The sequence below is a fragment of the Cygnus olor genome, chromosome 8, assembly GCF_009769625.2.
Source record: "Cygnus olor isolate bCygOlo1 chromosome 8, bCygOlo1.pri.v2, whole genome shotgun sequence".
Lineage (NCBI taxonomy): Eukaryota > Metazoa > Chordata > Aves > Anseriformes > Anatidae > Cygnus > Cygnus olor.
The window spans coordinates 31548344-31564519 of NC_049176.1; the positions used below are offsets into that span (position 1 = coordinate 31548344).

Here is a 16176-nt window from a genome sequence, read left to right on the forward strand (position 1 = left end):
CGGCTGCTCGTGCACAGCTTCTGTCCTGATGCTTCAGACACCTGGAGCACCCAGCTGTCTGTCATGGCTAACACTGAGGTTAGCCCTGAGCATTTCAGCCACACAGCTCCCCGACTGCTTTGTACCTGGGCGTTCTTGTGCCGCGACACCGGCTGTGTCGCCAGCCAGTGCTGGACCCGGACCCTTCTCTGATGTGGCACTGACACCACAACCAGCGTCAGCCAGCATATAACCCAGCAACGTGTTATAAACTTGTTAGTCATTTTAAGTAACAACTAAAAAGGTGCTGTCATCAACACCAATTAGCAAAAAGAGGTGATGCTAAGTACCAGTAACAGCACATCCTCCTGCCTCCTGTGCAGAAAAGTTTGTTACCTCTGACTGGCAGCAGACCAGGTGGTATTACAGATGGCAAGCACAAACAGCTCCTAAATGCTTAAGCAAGAAAGAAGAGAGTTTGGGATCTGTTTATGCAAAACGGTGAGTGCATTTTGCAAACCACAATAGCCTACCATGACTGCACCCACATCAGCCATGTGCCGAGCCAACTGATTTATGAGAGCTAACCAGTGTTGGAAGTTACATTTCAGCTGAACATATTTTTCAAATAAATCCAGTCCATTTCAAGTGAACCCAAACACTCAAAACAAATTAAGGATTTTTAAAGAAGACTAGAAGAGTTTATATGAGCTTAATTCTTGCATGAAAGAAGTTGAGAAGCCACAGCATGTACACACGCAGTCTTTTTGTAAGTGAGAGACTGGAGTCTGAGAAGCAGCCACTAAGCCCTCTGCTCGCTGCACTCTGCTGTCTCAAAGCAAAGGGGAACAACGTCCAGTAAAGCCTTTGCTTAGATCCCCAGAGCAGAATCCTCGTTAGCAGTACGTACGCTATTGCAGTCCACCCTGAATCGTTTTTTCAAGTCACTGAAAGTCAACCACAAATCCTTCCTAGTGTCAGATTTCAGACCAGAACTACAAGCAGCGGATAATCCTGCTGCTCCCCACTATACACAGCTGATAGCTTACAGGCAGTCGTGAATTCACATCTGATGAGCTGCTCCCCATGCAGAATTATAGGGTTTGCAGTACAATACTTAAAAAAAAAAAAATACTAAAAGCTTGCAGTAAAATTTCTCACTTGAGGAAGTGATAGCTAAGGTTGAGATTAAATTTGTATCTGTTATTCATTTGGAATGCCCCATTGCAGGTCAATTTGTTTATTTATTCAAGGTTTTGTTATATTTCTGTCAAAACCTCAGAAGGCAACGTTAAGTAATACGGATCAAGCACTCTGAATAATGAGGGCACAGCCAGCTGAAAGCTAAATCCTAAGAAATGTGAGCTTCTGGCCTGATTAGCTTAACTGGAACGCAGATACACACAAAATAAAGCATTTATGCAACACTTAACAGGCTGAAAGTACGTAGTTTAGGCAGGTATGGGATTTTTAGAAGCTGTCTATAGGCACTACAAACATCCATCACCTGCTACGTAAAGTGTAAAGATATCTACAGGACATCTAAACATTTACTAACATCGGCTGAGACTGGGCTTACCTTGGTTTGCCACTTACAAAGCCTTCCTCATAAAGATCAAGATATAACGCAAAAGGTGCACCGTGCCAGGTGTGCTCCAGCTACCAGAAAGTAACTCCCACACCTCTGTAGGCTAAGATAGGACCAATTTGGTATTTCACATCAGTTTCTTCACATAGGAACCAGGCTAAACATCCACAACACAAAGGTTGTGGGGAGAAAAGTGTTAGCAAATACTGCTTTCCGCTAAAGCCTTTTAAAATTCAACTTAAAGTGCACAGAAACAAAATAGGATGCAAAATTATAACCTTAATTATTGTAGGACAAATTTCAGGTAGTAAAATGAAAAAAAGAAAATGATTATGAAGCCCTTTATTCTAAATCATTTATTCCAACTTCTAAAGTAAAAACTTTTCTCCCCATCTTAAAAAGCAAAAAGCAAAAACCAACAACCCAGCTTTTTGGAGAGGCTCAACATTGTGCAGATAATATTAGATTAGCACAACTCTGGTATGGATTGTCCCCAAGAAATGCAAAAAATAAAAAAATCCAGGTAGAGACAAGTAGTTGAGATTTGCTTTAATTTTTATGATTGGTTTTTATGACAATTCCTGTAAGAACCTGCATGTGCAAGTACCACGGCAATTCAGTTCATCTTTGGAATGGAGAGACAAAAAAAGCACACTGGACTTGCCTACGCTGCACAGCTCACAGCTCTGAGATAACCGAACGAGATAACCACCAAGTAACTTGCACAAAGGAAAAGTGCTCATCACGAAAGTATCTCATTCCATGAAGCACACAATTGCTTAATAAACACAAAAAAACACAAAAAAATTAAAGTGAAAATAAAGGTGGACTTCACAAATCTATCGTCGTATACAGTCCAACACTGCAGAGCATCCCTTCCATTTTTCTGCAAATACAGCCAGAACAAGCAAAAAGTTTTATATCTAGAAGCACTAACGCAGTGTGTAAAACAGACCCATTCCTTGTAAAATGCAGAGTGGTTTGAGGGTATGGCACATGAGTGATTGTGGTGTGAGGTTAAGGAAGCCTTCAACTGAAGGCAGCAGTGGAAGAAAGCAGTACTATGCAGCACCAAGTCCACCCAAACAACAAGCTTCAGTTTTGCATGGGGCAGGACACAGCATGGACGCTGGGCCTGAAAATCAGAGAAATCTGAAAATTTTCAAGCATAGCAACACACGCAGACTTAACGTTCGAGACCCTGAATTGTATGTATATATATATGGCTGACAGAAAACCCAGCACCACCAACACTTAAAGATTTACATTGCTCCTGACTAGTAAGGAAGGTCTGGCACAGCATCAGAACATGGAAAGAAAACACTGGATATTAACAAGATTCTACAGAAATTATTTTACGTGGTGGCTTCACTCCCCCCAGGAACATCCAGCTACACTATGTAACACACAGTTCGAGTGCATTACTTCTCACCTCTCCACTGTCTAACCATCCACAGATGTGACTACACCATTACAACACCGCTTTTAAGCCCCGTTATCACCTTCACCTTGTCCTCTCAGGAGATGAAAGTTACGGTTCAGACCGAGTGGCAGGTCCATTAGTGCTCCTACTTGCAGCACAAGTTCTACAAAAGCCTTACTAGGCACAGAACTTGGAACTGCTCCAGCACGTAACGGTGACGCTTCGACTGCCAGCAGCAATATCCATAGGTCTCACAGCGCAGCTCACGCTTGACATGTCAGCCAACGGTTCTTCCTAATCACAGCTTTCCAAAGTAACAATACTTTATATATAAACATTTCACTGAATGCTTAAAGGTCGATAATTTTTATATATTACATTATTTTTACCCTGTTAAGAGGAAAGGGATTTTTTCATTAAATTTTAAAATTGCCTTAATTGCCCTGGTCGTACCCACGTGCTATCAGCATCTCTTTGGGGATACAGACAAAAGGATTTCAGGATTTATCCACCTGGATACCAATAGGGGGAGAAGAAGCATCCACTTCTCTCCAAACCCGATATTGAACGCCAACAGCATTCACCATTTACGGCTTTTTAAGTTGTCTCCCCATATTAAGTTGGGATCTTCTTTATGAAAAGACTAAGCTGTTCTCACAGAAATATCAATGCAGATCCACCTTGTGGGGACAGTCTTGGTCCCATGAGAATTAACCCTGAATTCCAGATTAAATCCAGAAACAATACAGGGAAATGTAGTGTATTACGATTCTATTCATTGTCACATCTCACATACTTCTCAAACAAAACAATAGAAGTGACAGATGGTATCAGTACATCCAAAATAAGTATTCCAGGAAAACATCAAACACACCTAGCATTTTTAATATAAATAAATATATATGAAAAAGCAGATTTTACAGATGAGAAGTAAGTATTTTAAGGAGGCAGATTATTTATTTATGGTGAATTTCTGGCTCCCCTCGAAACAACAAAAGCAACTTTTAAATTCGTCCTGAACTTAAAGAATATTGTTTTGCTTGAAGACAAGTATTTTGGGAAAACAAGGAAGGCACTTACCCACACCAAACAAATAATTAAAACTCCACACAAACTATAATTAATGGCACAAATTCCTGAACATACATTAAAAAAGTTGCAATATGCATATCATTAGTTTCCCATATGAAAACCCTGTATACATTTTTTGGTTACCAATAGCTTCATGCTTATTTTCACATTTATTCTACTGAGCACAATACATTGATTAATTTGTAAACAGATAAATATTTCTCTTAGAAGTCATTCAAAAGTAACCTCCAGAAAAAAGTTATTTTGGCACTTTTCAGCACAGTGTTCATGTAAACATTTCTTCCTTCTACATAAGCAACCACTACCAAATTTGCATAGAAAGCACCCCTTGGTAAGTCATTCATCCATCCAAGTAAACATGCAGCTGAAGCACGGTGAAATTAATATCTCAGGCTACGAAATTTTGGTTTTCTTAGGCTAAGCATCGGTTGTTTGATGGTAGGTTTGTTCTCAAACAGCATTGCTTCGTTTTCTGTAGTTGGAAATCTGTTCTGGTAGATCAGAGGATATTCCTTCTGAAACTAGAAAACAGGCAGAAGAAAATTATTAAACAGGACTTCACTAGAAAAAATAAAATCCAGTACAGATACGTATCAGCAGCAAGAGCAAGACTATCAGTACGTAAAGTATTTCTGCTGTGACACTTGACTAAAGCCGCAGTCCTTTGTGCTTGTAAGTTCACAACTGATAAACAGTGAATCAGATGGAAGTAGTTTTGTCAGGCACCTCATCTTCTGTTGAAATGAGAAAAGCTTCCAATCTCATTTTAATCCCAAGGATGTTTACCTGCTGATTGGAATAGCGCTACGAGCAGACACTGCGCTGTTCTACCTCCAACCAGCAACTACCTGCCGGCATCTCCACTTGAAACGACAGTCTGCAGCTGCTCACGGTCACGTTGACCAGCTGAACACTAGTTAGCGCAGCTTATCGCATCTGTCACCATTTCTTTGATTCCGAAAGGTATGACCAGCTTTTATTCTCCAAGCAAGGCAAGGCAGTCACCCATTTGAAGACACTGGCAGCATTGGTACACTTTCTGTTTATGCTTGGAAAGCTGTCTTTCAAGAAACGCAATGATAAATGTTTCAACTAACTGGAAGTTAAGGTTCAGCAGATTTTGAAGGCATTCTCTCAGGAAAGAGAGAATAATTACTTCAACGAGGGGAGTTATTTTTCAGTTCCTGCAGATGAGCAACAAAAATATCTGGCTTTGGAGATGTTTTGGTCATATTGCCTGTTTCTTATGTAAGGTCAAGTAGGATTCAGTCTACTAAAAATTCCATCATTTGTAACATTTGGTGTTGATGCAAGCTGGATCTAACCCCTCTAGGGAGTGGCATGTTTGTGGCATTTGGCTTTCCCCAAATCAAATTATCAAAACTATATAATCACTCCAAAAAGCTGTGATTTATTATGCCAGTAGTTATCCCTGCACAAATGGCAAGACTATAATATAACTCCATGAATTTTAAAAAAAAAAACTTTGCTAATATTTGGCCTTTACAGCATAAAGCGCTTGTGGATGTCGATGGGAACTCACCGAACATTTAAATACACACTTCAAGTTTTATTGTTAGAGTATATTAGTTTATTTCCTTCCTCCCTGCTCCACCTGCTTGAAGTGCTGCTGTGCATCACTTCTTACTGCTTGCTTACTCAGAAATTTAGGTTTCAGTAACTGTAACTATTCTGTTTTACATGCAGGATGTTTCAGTGAACTTGAACAAAAGGCCTGTCTTCTGAAGCTTGGTCCTGTTAAACTGAAGTTTTCATAACACGTGAAAGTCAGTGTTGCAGAAGCGGGGGGAAGGGGCATCAGAACAAACGCACTTGCTTTGAAAAGCTGCTTTTTCAAATTTGAGTCACAAGACTTGCTTAGGAAATTCTAGGACAAGTACAATACTATTCAATTGGTCAGAGGCACTTGCCAAAGGTCTTCTTAAAAAGAAAAAACCTCCAGTAGGAAATCCTGCCAGAGTTGCTGCGCTTTAGCATTAGGCAACACATGAGCAGGCTATAGTAGTGACAGATAATCTTGAACAACATGCATGTTACAAAACAAAGCTAATTCCACAGAAAATAATATTTCAGAACTGTGAATAGATTTTGACCTCTTAACAGCAAAAAACCTGACTACTTTTTGTCTCTTCCATAGATTTTAAGCCCACCTATGACATTTTAATGGTAGCTTGCGTTGCCAGTACAACATGCTGCTTAAGAGAGCATCTTAGAGTTTTTATACCGGTTTTGAATCACTGTTTGAACACTATTGTTGCCAGACAGTATCAAATGCTGTACTAGGCACTGTCCTTAAAATCCTATCAGATCATGCAATCAAAAAACATTGAACAGTAGATTTACTTATTTTTCTATAAGAGAAGCATTTCTCTCTATACAGTCTGCTCGCGTTCTGTTCCAGTGTGTCATAGCTGAGCCCCTTCCCTCACAGGAATGTGCTCAGAAGTAAATATCCACCCTTCTTACCTGCTTTAACTTCTTCTTTTTGTCTTTTACAGACAAGTTCTTATCTTTGATAATGTTCTCTAACAGCTCTGCCACTGCAGCTTGAGATGTAGAAACCTTTTGTTCTTCAAACTCCTGAGGAGTTATTTGTTTGCAGTATGAGTATGTTGGCAATATGGCGCAAATTTCTTCCCTTGGATATTTGCCCTGAAGTAAATTAAAAAAAAAAAAATAAATCAAAGAAAGGGTCTACATAGTCAAATGATTATATACTATCTTGATAAGAAGCTACCTTACTTAACATTCAAGCATATCAACTTAGTGACATCGCAAGTTGCAAGGCATTATAAAGTAGCTGATGTCTATGATTGCACCAATACCTTAAATAAAAGTTTGCATTCGAAATACTGTGGTTTTATTTGCCGTTTTCCCATCCCACCCACATTAGCAAATACTCCACAGCTAGCAAAGGTACTTGAACTTCTAGCATGCCACCGACCTGAGCCATCCTCACGTATTCTATGTGATCTTGCACTGCAACCTGCAGATAAGTTGGTACTTTAAATATTTCTTGTTGGTGGTCCATTAGAAATGAAACTAATCGTGTAGAAAGCAGCTCATCAAGATCAACTTCTTCTGCACAGCATAACACACATCGAGAAAAAGTCTGTATCATCTAGAAGTGTTTAGCAGATCGTTAGTATGTGCAGTCAGGGGATTTGCCTTCCTTCTACTCTATACAGCGTCACAACAAATTCTCCAATAACAACTTTCGTTGCAATCTCTCTTGCCCACACCAGCTGGTCAAGAGGAAGAATCCTGATTATTTTTTCCCTCAACTGAAATAAAGCATTGTTCAATACAAAGAAGTGCAAATCTTAAAGTAATTTCTTTTAAGAAATACATTTTAAAAAATGTAATAAGTCTTCCCCCACAGAAAAATGTACATATTCAAGTAGCTGTCTTGAACCAAGCGAGACGACAAAAACCACACCTGTACAGTCAGCCCGCCAAGATCTAATGTACACCAACCAGTTTCAAGAAGGTTTTTTTTTTTTTTTTTTAAACAAACATTTTTACAGTTTCCCCATTTCTGGCTTTTATCAGGCTTATTTTAAAATAACTTGTGCAGGTAACGTTGTTGTTTAATCTTATTTGGCACAAACACTACAAATGTCTTCCAGTAGTCATTCCAATAAAAGCTTTAACTCAGACCTAGAAGCTAGTCTTTAAAGTCACTAGGCTTCCTCCGTCTGGAATGGTTTATGCCCTAATCATAGGAGGTGGTGTCATGTCCCCTGCCCTGGAGATGTTCAGGGCCAGGCTGGACAAGGCCCTGGGCAGCCTGATCTAGTGGGTGGCGTCCTTGCCCATGGCAGGGGTTGGAACTGGATGACCTTTAAGGTCCCTTCCGAGCCAAACCATTCTATGGTTCTAACTTCAAATACAAAAATATTTATCCCAAGAAAGGTTGTCCACACACACTTTGCCAGCACATTTTAAGCTTAAACGGCAGTTGGGTGATAAATCAGACTGAACAATCATTTACATTCTTTTAAAGGAATTATTTCCCTCCTCCTCCCAAAATAAACAAAAGCAACATCAATATTTCAAATGTATTAGGACGGAGACAAAGTGCTTGCTGCAAGCCAGATTTTTTGTAAGTGTTGTGGAAATGAAAAATCTGCCCATTAAGCACAATTTAATTGTATTTAATTACAGTGAGCCAAGAACCTTAAATCCTAATTACTGCTAGTATTCTCAGCATTACTTCAGCAATATTTTTAAAACAAGAGAAACTGCAATCACGATTCTCTTACCAAAGAACGTGTGCCCATCGCATCGTGCAGTCGTGGCATATCAACATTTTCACTGATCCGAGAGATCATACGCATAAGGAGCTGCATCTTTCTACGATTTGGTGGTGGAAGCAACAAACAACATATCTGTAGTGCTTCAACAGCAATTCTTTCTAAATGAGGCTGAAGGAGATCTACAAATTAATTGTAAATACAGCTATTGTTAAGATTTGAATCAACTTTCAGGATTATTTTTATTCAGTGAAATAATTCCCTCCCCTCCCAAGGCAGACGATCTATGTTTCAAATCAATCAGCCGTAACATTGTAGATCAACGTTACACGTCCTTTTTTTGTGTGAGCATCCCCAACTCACTTCATTGTGTTATGGCCTTGATTGTACAAGCAGTTTATCATAATGAAGAAACGACCCTAATGTTATTTCTTAAAGTATTTTCAGAAAATACTTTCCAAAGATCGTAAAAAGACATCTTCAATAGGCAGGCCTGTGCAAATTCCTTTCCTTACTCTGACACAGTGCCTAGGTCAGAAGTTCCATCACTTACCTGAACAGGAAGGTTCTGATAAATCACACTTGAGAATGCAAAGACACTACACGCTACTATTTGTTAGCGGAGGTATGAAAGGCTACCTGTAGACAGTACAACTTAGCAACCAGAACTTTGTTTTTAAACCCACAAGTTATATTATATAGATATAAAAAAAAAAAAAACAGTAATGGTGTCAAAGAAAGTAAGGAAGCAGAGATTAGTTAGTCAACACAATAAGCCAATACAACATGCTTTGGAAAGCCATCTTACTTTGCGTGCCAGTCAACATACAAGAGTGAGTGAAAGAGTATTCTGAGAGCTCTATGGTACTTTTGCAGAGTCTCTTGCTGACGGTGATATCAGAAGCCTCAGTCCTGATGTCCACTGAAGTATTCGGTTTTCTTTGCCCACAGAGTTGAGACTTCGGCTTCACTGTGATTTCGGCAACTGGTATATTGATGCTAGTACAACTTTTGGAGTTCCTGCTGCCAAGTAAACTCCGAGACCTGCATATTTGCTTTAATCTATGATTTTCATCAAATAGCTCTTTATCCTCAAGAGTTGAGGCAGACACTGTCTTCGCGCCGTAAGTTTGGTTTTGGTATGCGTTATCAAAACCAAACGCTAACACAGAGTTGGCTTTATGCTCATACGGTAGTGATTGGTTTTTATTTCCTGTGCCCAAGACTGTGTTCACATCAGTTTGCCTGAGGACAACTGATTCTCCTTTATTACGTACACTTGAGGCAGTACCTCCAATTCTTTCCAAAGAGTAACATCTCGTCCTAAACTTGAGAGCTGGATCTTGTTCATTCCTGAAACCTGAAAGATTTTGACAACTTCCTCCTATTAGATTACCAGCACTGCCTTGTTCACTTGTCAGTTTATATTGTTGCAATTTCTTTGCACATTGTTTTTGAACAGCTAACTCTTCTGCAGACCACTTCCTGGAAACTTCATATTCTTTCCTCTTTTTCTCAGGCTCTTTGCGAAGTAGGCTTAGAAGAAGACATTCAGTTGACTTGAAAGAGTTCAAGTGAAGAATTTTTGAAGGTTGTGGGTCACATGTCTCATCTCGGACAGAATGTTTTCTGCTGCATAGATCTGGAATTGTGATGTAGCCACACATAACTATCAGAAAATGAAATATATATATTAAGATGCAAGTGATGTGAATGCAAACAAGTCCAGAAAGAAATAAAGTTGCTAACTGAACAGAGAAGACAACAAATATAAGACACTAATTGACTCAGTTAGTAAAATATAAGAAAAATTTAGCTCAGTCCAAAAGCAATCTAGCACAATAATTGCAACCAACATGCAAGGATAAAGCAAGTTAACAGACTGCAATAGTGAGGGACAAGGGTGAGCACATATTTCCAAGTTATGGTTACCGAATATTTAGAAAGTTAGTTCAGACAGTAATTTGCACAGAATGAGATATAATTGCATTTCACTTAATATTGTGATACAAAACGACAGCACTGATGATATTCCTCAGATTCAAGTTGCCATACAGACAACAGGGTCAAGGTCCACTTCGAGATACAGATTTTTTTTCTTCCAGTTGATATGAACTTATAGCTTACACTGATTATTTCTAAGTTCATACATACCTAAAATATTAACAAAAAGTTCATAGTATTCAAAAGTGAGTAATGGTTCAGGGAGATTGAGAAAATAATCAGCAACTGTTCTGAATACGTCCCGTTCAAACCCACTGTAAGTTGGTTGGTTCATGTCATTATTTCTAGGCCCTAAATAGAAGCAAAGAAAGAAAATTCACACAGTTTTTATTCTCACAATTCTATGGAAATAACAGTATGAGTTTATTCCTGTAGGAATGACTGTTTCACAAGTGAAGAATCATGTCAGCAATCTGCGTATAATTGCAGTTCAGCACTATAGCATTTGTAAGCAGAAATAGCGTAAAATATTCTATGAATTCGCTCAGTTCTGCTAATTTTTAAGAGGGTGTTCCACACCAGTAATATAAAACTCATTTATGCTCTTTATACATCCCTCAAAATAGTCACAAACCTTGCATTTTCCTTCATTTCACACAAAGACCTATTAGATCTAAATACAGGACTGATGTGGGGGTTAAGGAAATCAAATGCTCAAAGATCAGCACTCAGCTCTATTTTCAACTTTGATTTAAATCCATTCACCAAGCTCTTCCCTGTCCTGCTTTTCCAAATCGTGCTCTTCATGTAAGAGGCTCTATGTTTTTGGGAAAGTTTTTGAGAAAGCAGTTGAAAAAAAAAAAAGAGGTCATTTTCACAAGAGCGTACCTTGCAAACGACTTCTGTAGCCACTCTAACATTGCATGGACACCTACCACAGCCCCGCTGAACAGCTGGATGTACACACAGATGTATAAACCCACACCATCCCACCACGCCACAGCCAGTACAGCTTTCAGAGGAGCTAATGAAGGCAATGGCCAGGGACAGGGGCAAGGACACACATACAAAGAGCTCATCATATCGCATTTCAGCTGAGAGGCACTCATCTAACACTTGCATGCCCTGTTAGCCATTTAAAGAGAGAGCTTTTAAAAAAAGAAAAGGTCAGTACAATTATCCCATTTCTTCAGAATCTTTCCAAAATCTGCTTCATAAAGATGCAAAGCTTACATAATCGTGATCTGCATGTGTTTGTAACGCTATTTCTAAAACATCTGACAAAAGGAAGCTTCAAATGTAGCTAGACACTGAAGTTTCATAAAAATCAACTGCATGGTAAAGTAGAAAGACTACTGGTACCACTCAGGTCTACTACAGCACAAGCTAAAGAAAAAACCACTCCTTTTTTAGGAAGACAATTCACAGCAGACAGCCATTAGAAACTCAACTTCATTCAATTCACTGTTTTTTGCTAGAGGACTGATATCTTGATTGCCTTAAGCATAACATCGCTGAAGTGTTAGCTCTTCTGTGTTACATTCCTGTGCAGTAATTTGATACGAATTGCTTTCATTGCTTCTCAATATATCAAGGCACTTCCAATTATTTGAATTTTGAAAATGAAATTCACGATTGGCCTTAACGTGCAAGTATATTTCACTTTCAACTTTCAAAATAGGTTTTTGGAACTTAAAAGCTATTACTTACAATATGCGAGGCATTTCATAGCTGACAACACCCAGTGAGGGAGGTCTTCTAAAATGAATAACATACGTACGTTATTTATATATAACCCCAAAGAGTTAATAATCAATATAAGTAACCGCAATCACGTATTAAATACGTCAAATAGAACCTCAAATATAAAACTAATTTTAAATATTACTACGCATGTGGACTTACAGATTAATGTAATACACCTACAAAACCCTCTAGACAAGCATACTGAACTGAACTCTAGTTTGGAAAAGCAAGTGTATGAGACAGGCTATGAAATATACTGCCTTAGTCACGTACTATGTTGTTGTAACTGCACCATCCAAAAACTTCAAGCAAAACTAGAAAAAAAATCTTACCTGATTTGTTCTGTAAAATAACCACCCCATGTTTGCTTGTGTTAGTCATATTGTATATGACATACTCAGGAACTATCTGTGCTGGCTGCAAAACTTCCTCCAAAGATGGGAGGCCTAAAATGGTTTGCAAACTGCAGGGAGGAAGAAAAGAGATGTCTAAAACTTTTGTTAATAACAAATGAAAACAGACACTTTGCATTTATTCAAACAACAGATGCTCGATAAATTGATTTGCAGTTTCATAAAATTTCACTTCCAGAAGAAAAGTTTGTGGACACAATTGTTCCTGGGACAAACACCAAAAACCAGTATGAACGGGGAGAAGAAAGAACAGCTATGGTGTTAAAATATAATTCAGCACCAACAGCAGTACATTTCTTAAGTACAAAAATCCAAGGTTAGAAAATACATTAGAAAGAATATATAAGTAGCAGTTAATAAAAATATTCACCTTTAAGCATGATTTTAAAAAGCTCACATAGTTCGCAAGTCAAAAGCTTCGTTGGGCTACTATAAACAGAAAGCATACGCACAAGAAAGCACATTTTGCACTTTATTACTCACTGTATTAGAATGATATTTCTCCAAATTTCTTGCACATATTCCTGGCTTATTTCCTTCCTGTGCAGTGCATCTTCTTTGTTCTCCTTTGTTATATCTGGTTCTGTTTTTTCTAAGTTTTCCTGAAAATTAGTGGTTTATGCATGTTATACTGGAAGAAGCCTCTTAAGATAAAGATACATACATCTTTCTTGAGAACATTAAATTCCAAAACATGATCCAGGGAGTAACCTTAACAGTCTCAGCACCGGAATGTAAGCATGCGCAACTAAAAAGCAAAAAAGGACTGTGTAGGAAAAGATCAAGACTTTCAGAAGTCAGCAATTTAAAGAATAGAAACAGATCAAATCCAAATGTTTTAATAAGCAAAGGATTTTCTTTAGGATCATAATCTAAATTCACAAAGTATGCACACACACAAGTCTGAAGAGAATAACTGGCTAAACAGTTGCACTCAATCTTTTTGAAAAAGTAAACAGAAACAGAACAACTAGATTTTTATTCTATTCTAAATGGAAAAAAATGTTAAGTTTCAATATTGTACCGGTCAATTCAAAAACTCCACCTTCCAGCCCTCCCAATACTTTAAAATATTGTACTAGGGATAATTCTGAACTGAAGGAGACAAAGCCACGAATCTGTAAGAAAACAAACCCCCCTCCAGCACTGATAGAATGAGATGCTTAATTGCTTACACATATGTACAATTTAAACTATATAAGCCCAGATCATTCAGCTGCAAAACTGACCATACACTGTGATGGGTGTGCGTGTGATGGGGGGAGGTCAAGTGATCTTTCCTTCTTTCTGGTTCAAAAAAGTGGCAGCACTAATAACATTCTCTCCCTATATTTTCCTTCCAACAAACCTGTTGTCAGTAAGCTGAAAAATAGCTTCAGATAGGAGTTTAAGACTAATTACTATCTTGCGTCAAATACACAATCCCTTTCACTTGCTGACCACATTTCAAAAATGCCATGTTACAGTTCCAGCTATTTTACATATACGAGTTTTGCTTGAATATTTATGGAATAATACAAAAGAAACAGAACACATAACCAAGACACTTCACTATAAAATATAGCTGCGTCTTGCTATCAAAGCTACCTAAGTGTTCTATTTCACTTTCTAGAAGAAACTAACAATTTATTTCTTCAGCTAGAAGGGAAGATGACATGTAGTGCAACTAAAAGATGATTGCTTCTAGTTTTTTTTTGTTCTTTTTAAAGGATAAGGCAAATACATGGCAACTATAATTATGTAAGAAACATAAGTTACTACCAGAGAGTCCAGTAATTCACGTTTTTTAACAGTTCTCCTGGATAAGTGTGGCAGTTTAAAAAGCCTTTCTTTGTCTCTAGAGAAGGTTTCCAAGTTCTCTTTTTCTCGACAAGAGCTCGGTAGAGGTTTAACTGGAGAGGTTGAAGGAAATCTGTAATTAATAGGAGAGACAGCAAATGCATTTAGAATAAAATGCATTAAATATATGTTGTTTACCCCAAACTGTGACTTATCAGCATGATTCCATAAGATTCTGAAGAAGAGAACTCAAGAAAAATGACAATTTTTTTTCCTTTGTTAAACATAGTCATATTATAAGCTAGCTTTGGGCTACTCTTCTTGATTCCAAAGTCAAGTTGAAGATGCTGAGATATTTATACAGCACTGAGATCAGACTTTGAGAAGGGAGGGCCATTAATACCTTTAAATTAAGGATTTAGGCTAGGCTTTGTTTCCCACTTTGGCTTCCTGTAAAATGTTCAAGAGAAGTAAACACAGGACTGGTAGCAAAGCACAGAGCCGCTACAATAAATTCTCTTCCCCCTTCCCCCCCTCCAAACCCTAGTACTTGAATGAAGCACACATGCCAAGTAAAAAAACTTAGACTTAACTGCGAGAGGAGCCCTCAGCATGCAGGATTTATGGTCTATACTGCAAAACAGCTGAGTAAAATGGTACTAATAATTCATTTTGGCTCAACCAGTTCAACACAAAGTGAGATTTTTTGGGGGAAAGTTTTAGCATTAAATCAAATTGTCAAGCAAAAGAGCTCTGTTAGCTGGTCTTCGTTTCAGTACCTGTATAGCACACCATTGTCTTCTAAGTCTTCAGATCCCCATCTTCCTTTTATATCCTCAATTACGTGATTCTTGAGAAACTTCCTTAACAACTGGACAGTCTGCTGCCTGCTAACCTCAGGACCAAAGTTACTGTTGCTCCTCAGAACTTCGTGAAGCCAGTCCACGGCTTCTGAGGCAGTAAAACAGCTCCCGTGCTTTTTGAACCGCTGCCTGTGCTTCCGTAAGGGCATGCCCGCTCGGAAATACTTGGTGATTTCGTTCCACTGCACGGGACACAGAACAGTGAAGAAGAGAGGATTAAGACTGAAGTGCTAACAACAAAAATCAATAAAACAGTAATAGTTAGTTATAACCATGTAAGTAAAATAGTTAGCAGTTAGTAATAGTAGTGATCATATAAGTAGTAGTTAGTAATGGTTAGTAATAGCCATATAAATAAAACCACACCTATACTGACAAATATCAATACCTACAATAAATCAGTTATTAGCGTCACTATACATGCAGTACATTTTAACCCGAACCTTAAACTAAACTACGTAAGCGTTTTATGTAGGGCTTTGCCTCATGCCCGTGTAGTTGCTGACAGGGTGGAAGGTCTGGTCCCCACCGGTGCCACCAGCCCCCGCCTCAGAGCCGCTTCTGCAGACGGGGCGGCCCCGGGAGCTGTCGCGACACAGGCAGCAGTCGCGACCCAAGCCCCAGCCCGGACCCACCCGCCCCGACCCCGTCCTCACCAGCCGGGTGGCGCGGTAGGGGCCGGGGCGGGCCTCGCCCTCCATCCCCGGCCGGGCCCCTCCGGCCGGGCCCCTCCGGCCGGGCCGAGCCGAGCCCCAACGGCCGCGCCGTTCGAACGCGCAGCGCGGCTCCCCATTGGGCGCGGCGGGCGCTGCACGTGACACGAGGCGGGGCCGGGCCGCCTCAGGCGCTGCGCGGGCCCACCCTGGCGCTGTCCCCGTCTGAGGTGGAGTTCAGAGCCCTGCACCCTCTCAGGAATTAGATATTTGTTAATAAAAGGCATGAAGAGCTTGGATTGCGTCACTTAGTTTTCAAAGCGTTTTCACAGACACCGCTCCAAGTGCAGGTGGAGCACAGCACATCCCCGTGTAGCTCCCACAGCAGCCCAACCACACACACCGTCAGAAGGGAGCAC

At 39.4% G+C, this 16176-nt stretch overlaps 1 protein-coding gene across 5 annotated transcripts; it reads right to left on the bottom strand.

Moving 5' to 3' along the window:
- Positions 1 to 3748: 3748 nt before the first annotated feature.
- On the bottom strand, positions 3749 to 15905 carry DEPDC1 (DEP domain containing 1). 5 transcript variants are annotated; one of them, XM_040565691.1, is made up of 12 exons: positions 15761 to 15905; positions 15021 to 15286; positions 14224 to 14374; positions 12946 to 13064; positions 12382 to 12512; positions 12014 to 12058; positions 10514 to 10654; positions 9168 to 10028; positions 8369 to 8541; positions 7048 to 7224; positions 6570 to 6755; positions 3749 to 4603 (listed from the first exon to the last, which is right to left on the bottom strand). In XM_040565691.1, the coding sequence occupies exons 1-12, from the start codon at positions 15803 to 15805 to the stop codon at positions 4463 to 4465; spliced, it is 2436 nt and encodes an 811-aa protein (XP_040421625.1). In that variant the 5' UTR covers positions 15806 to 15905; the 3' UTR covers positions 3749 to 4462. The 5 variants fall into 5 exon arrangements, with proteins under 5 accessions (XP_040421625.1, XP_040421628.1, XP_040421626.1 ...); XM_040565694.1 differs by having other exon boundaries at positions 9168 to 10001; positions 12014 to 12061; XM_040565692.1 differs by having other exon boundaries at positions 9189 to 10028; positions 12014 to 12061.
- Positions 15906 to 16176: the final 271 nt, after the last annotated feature.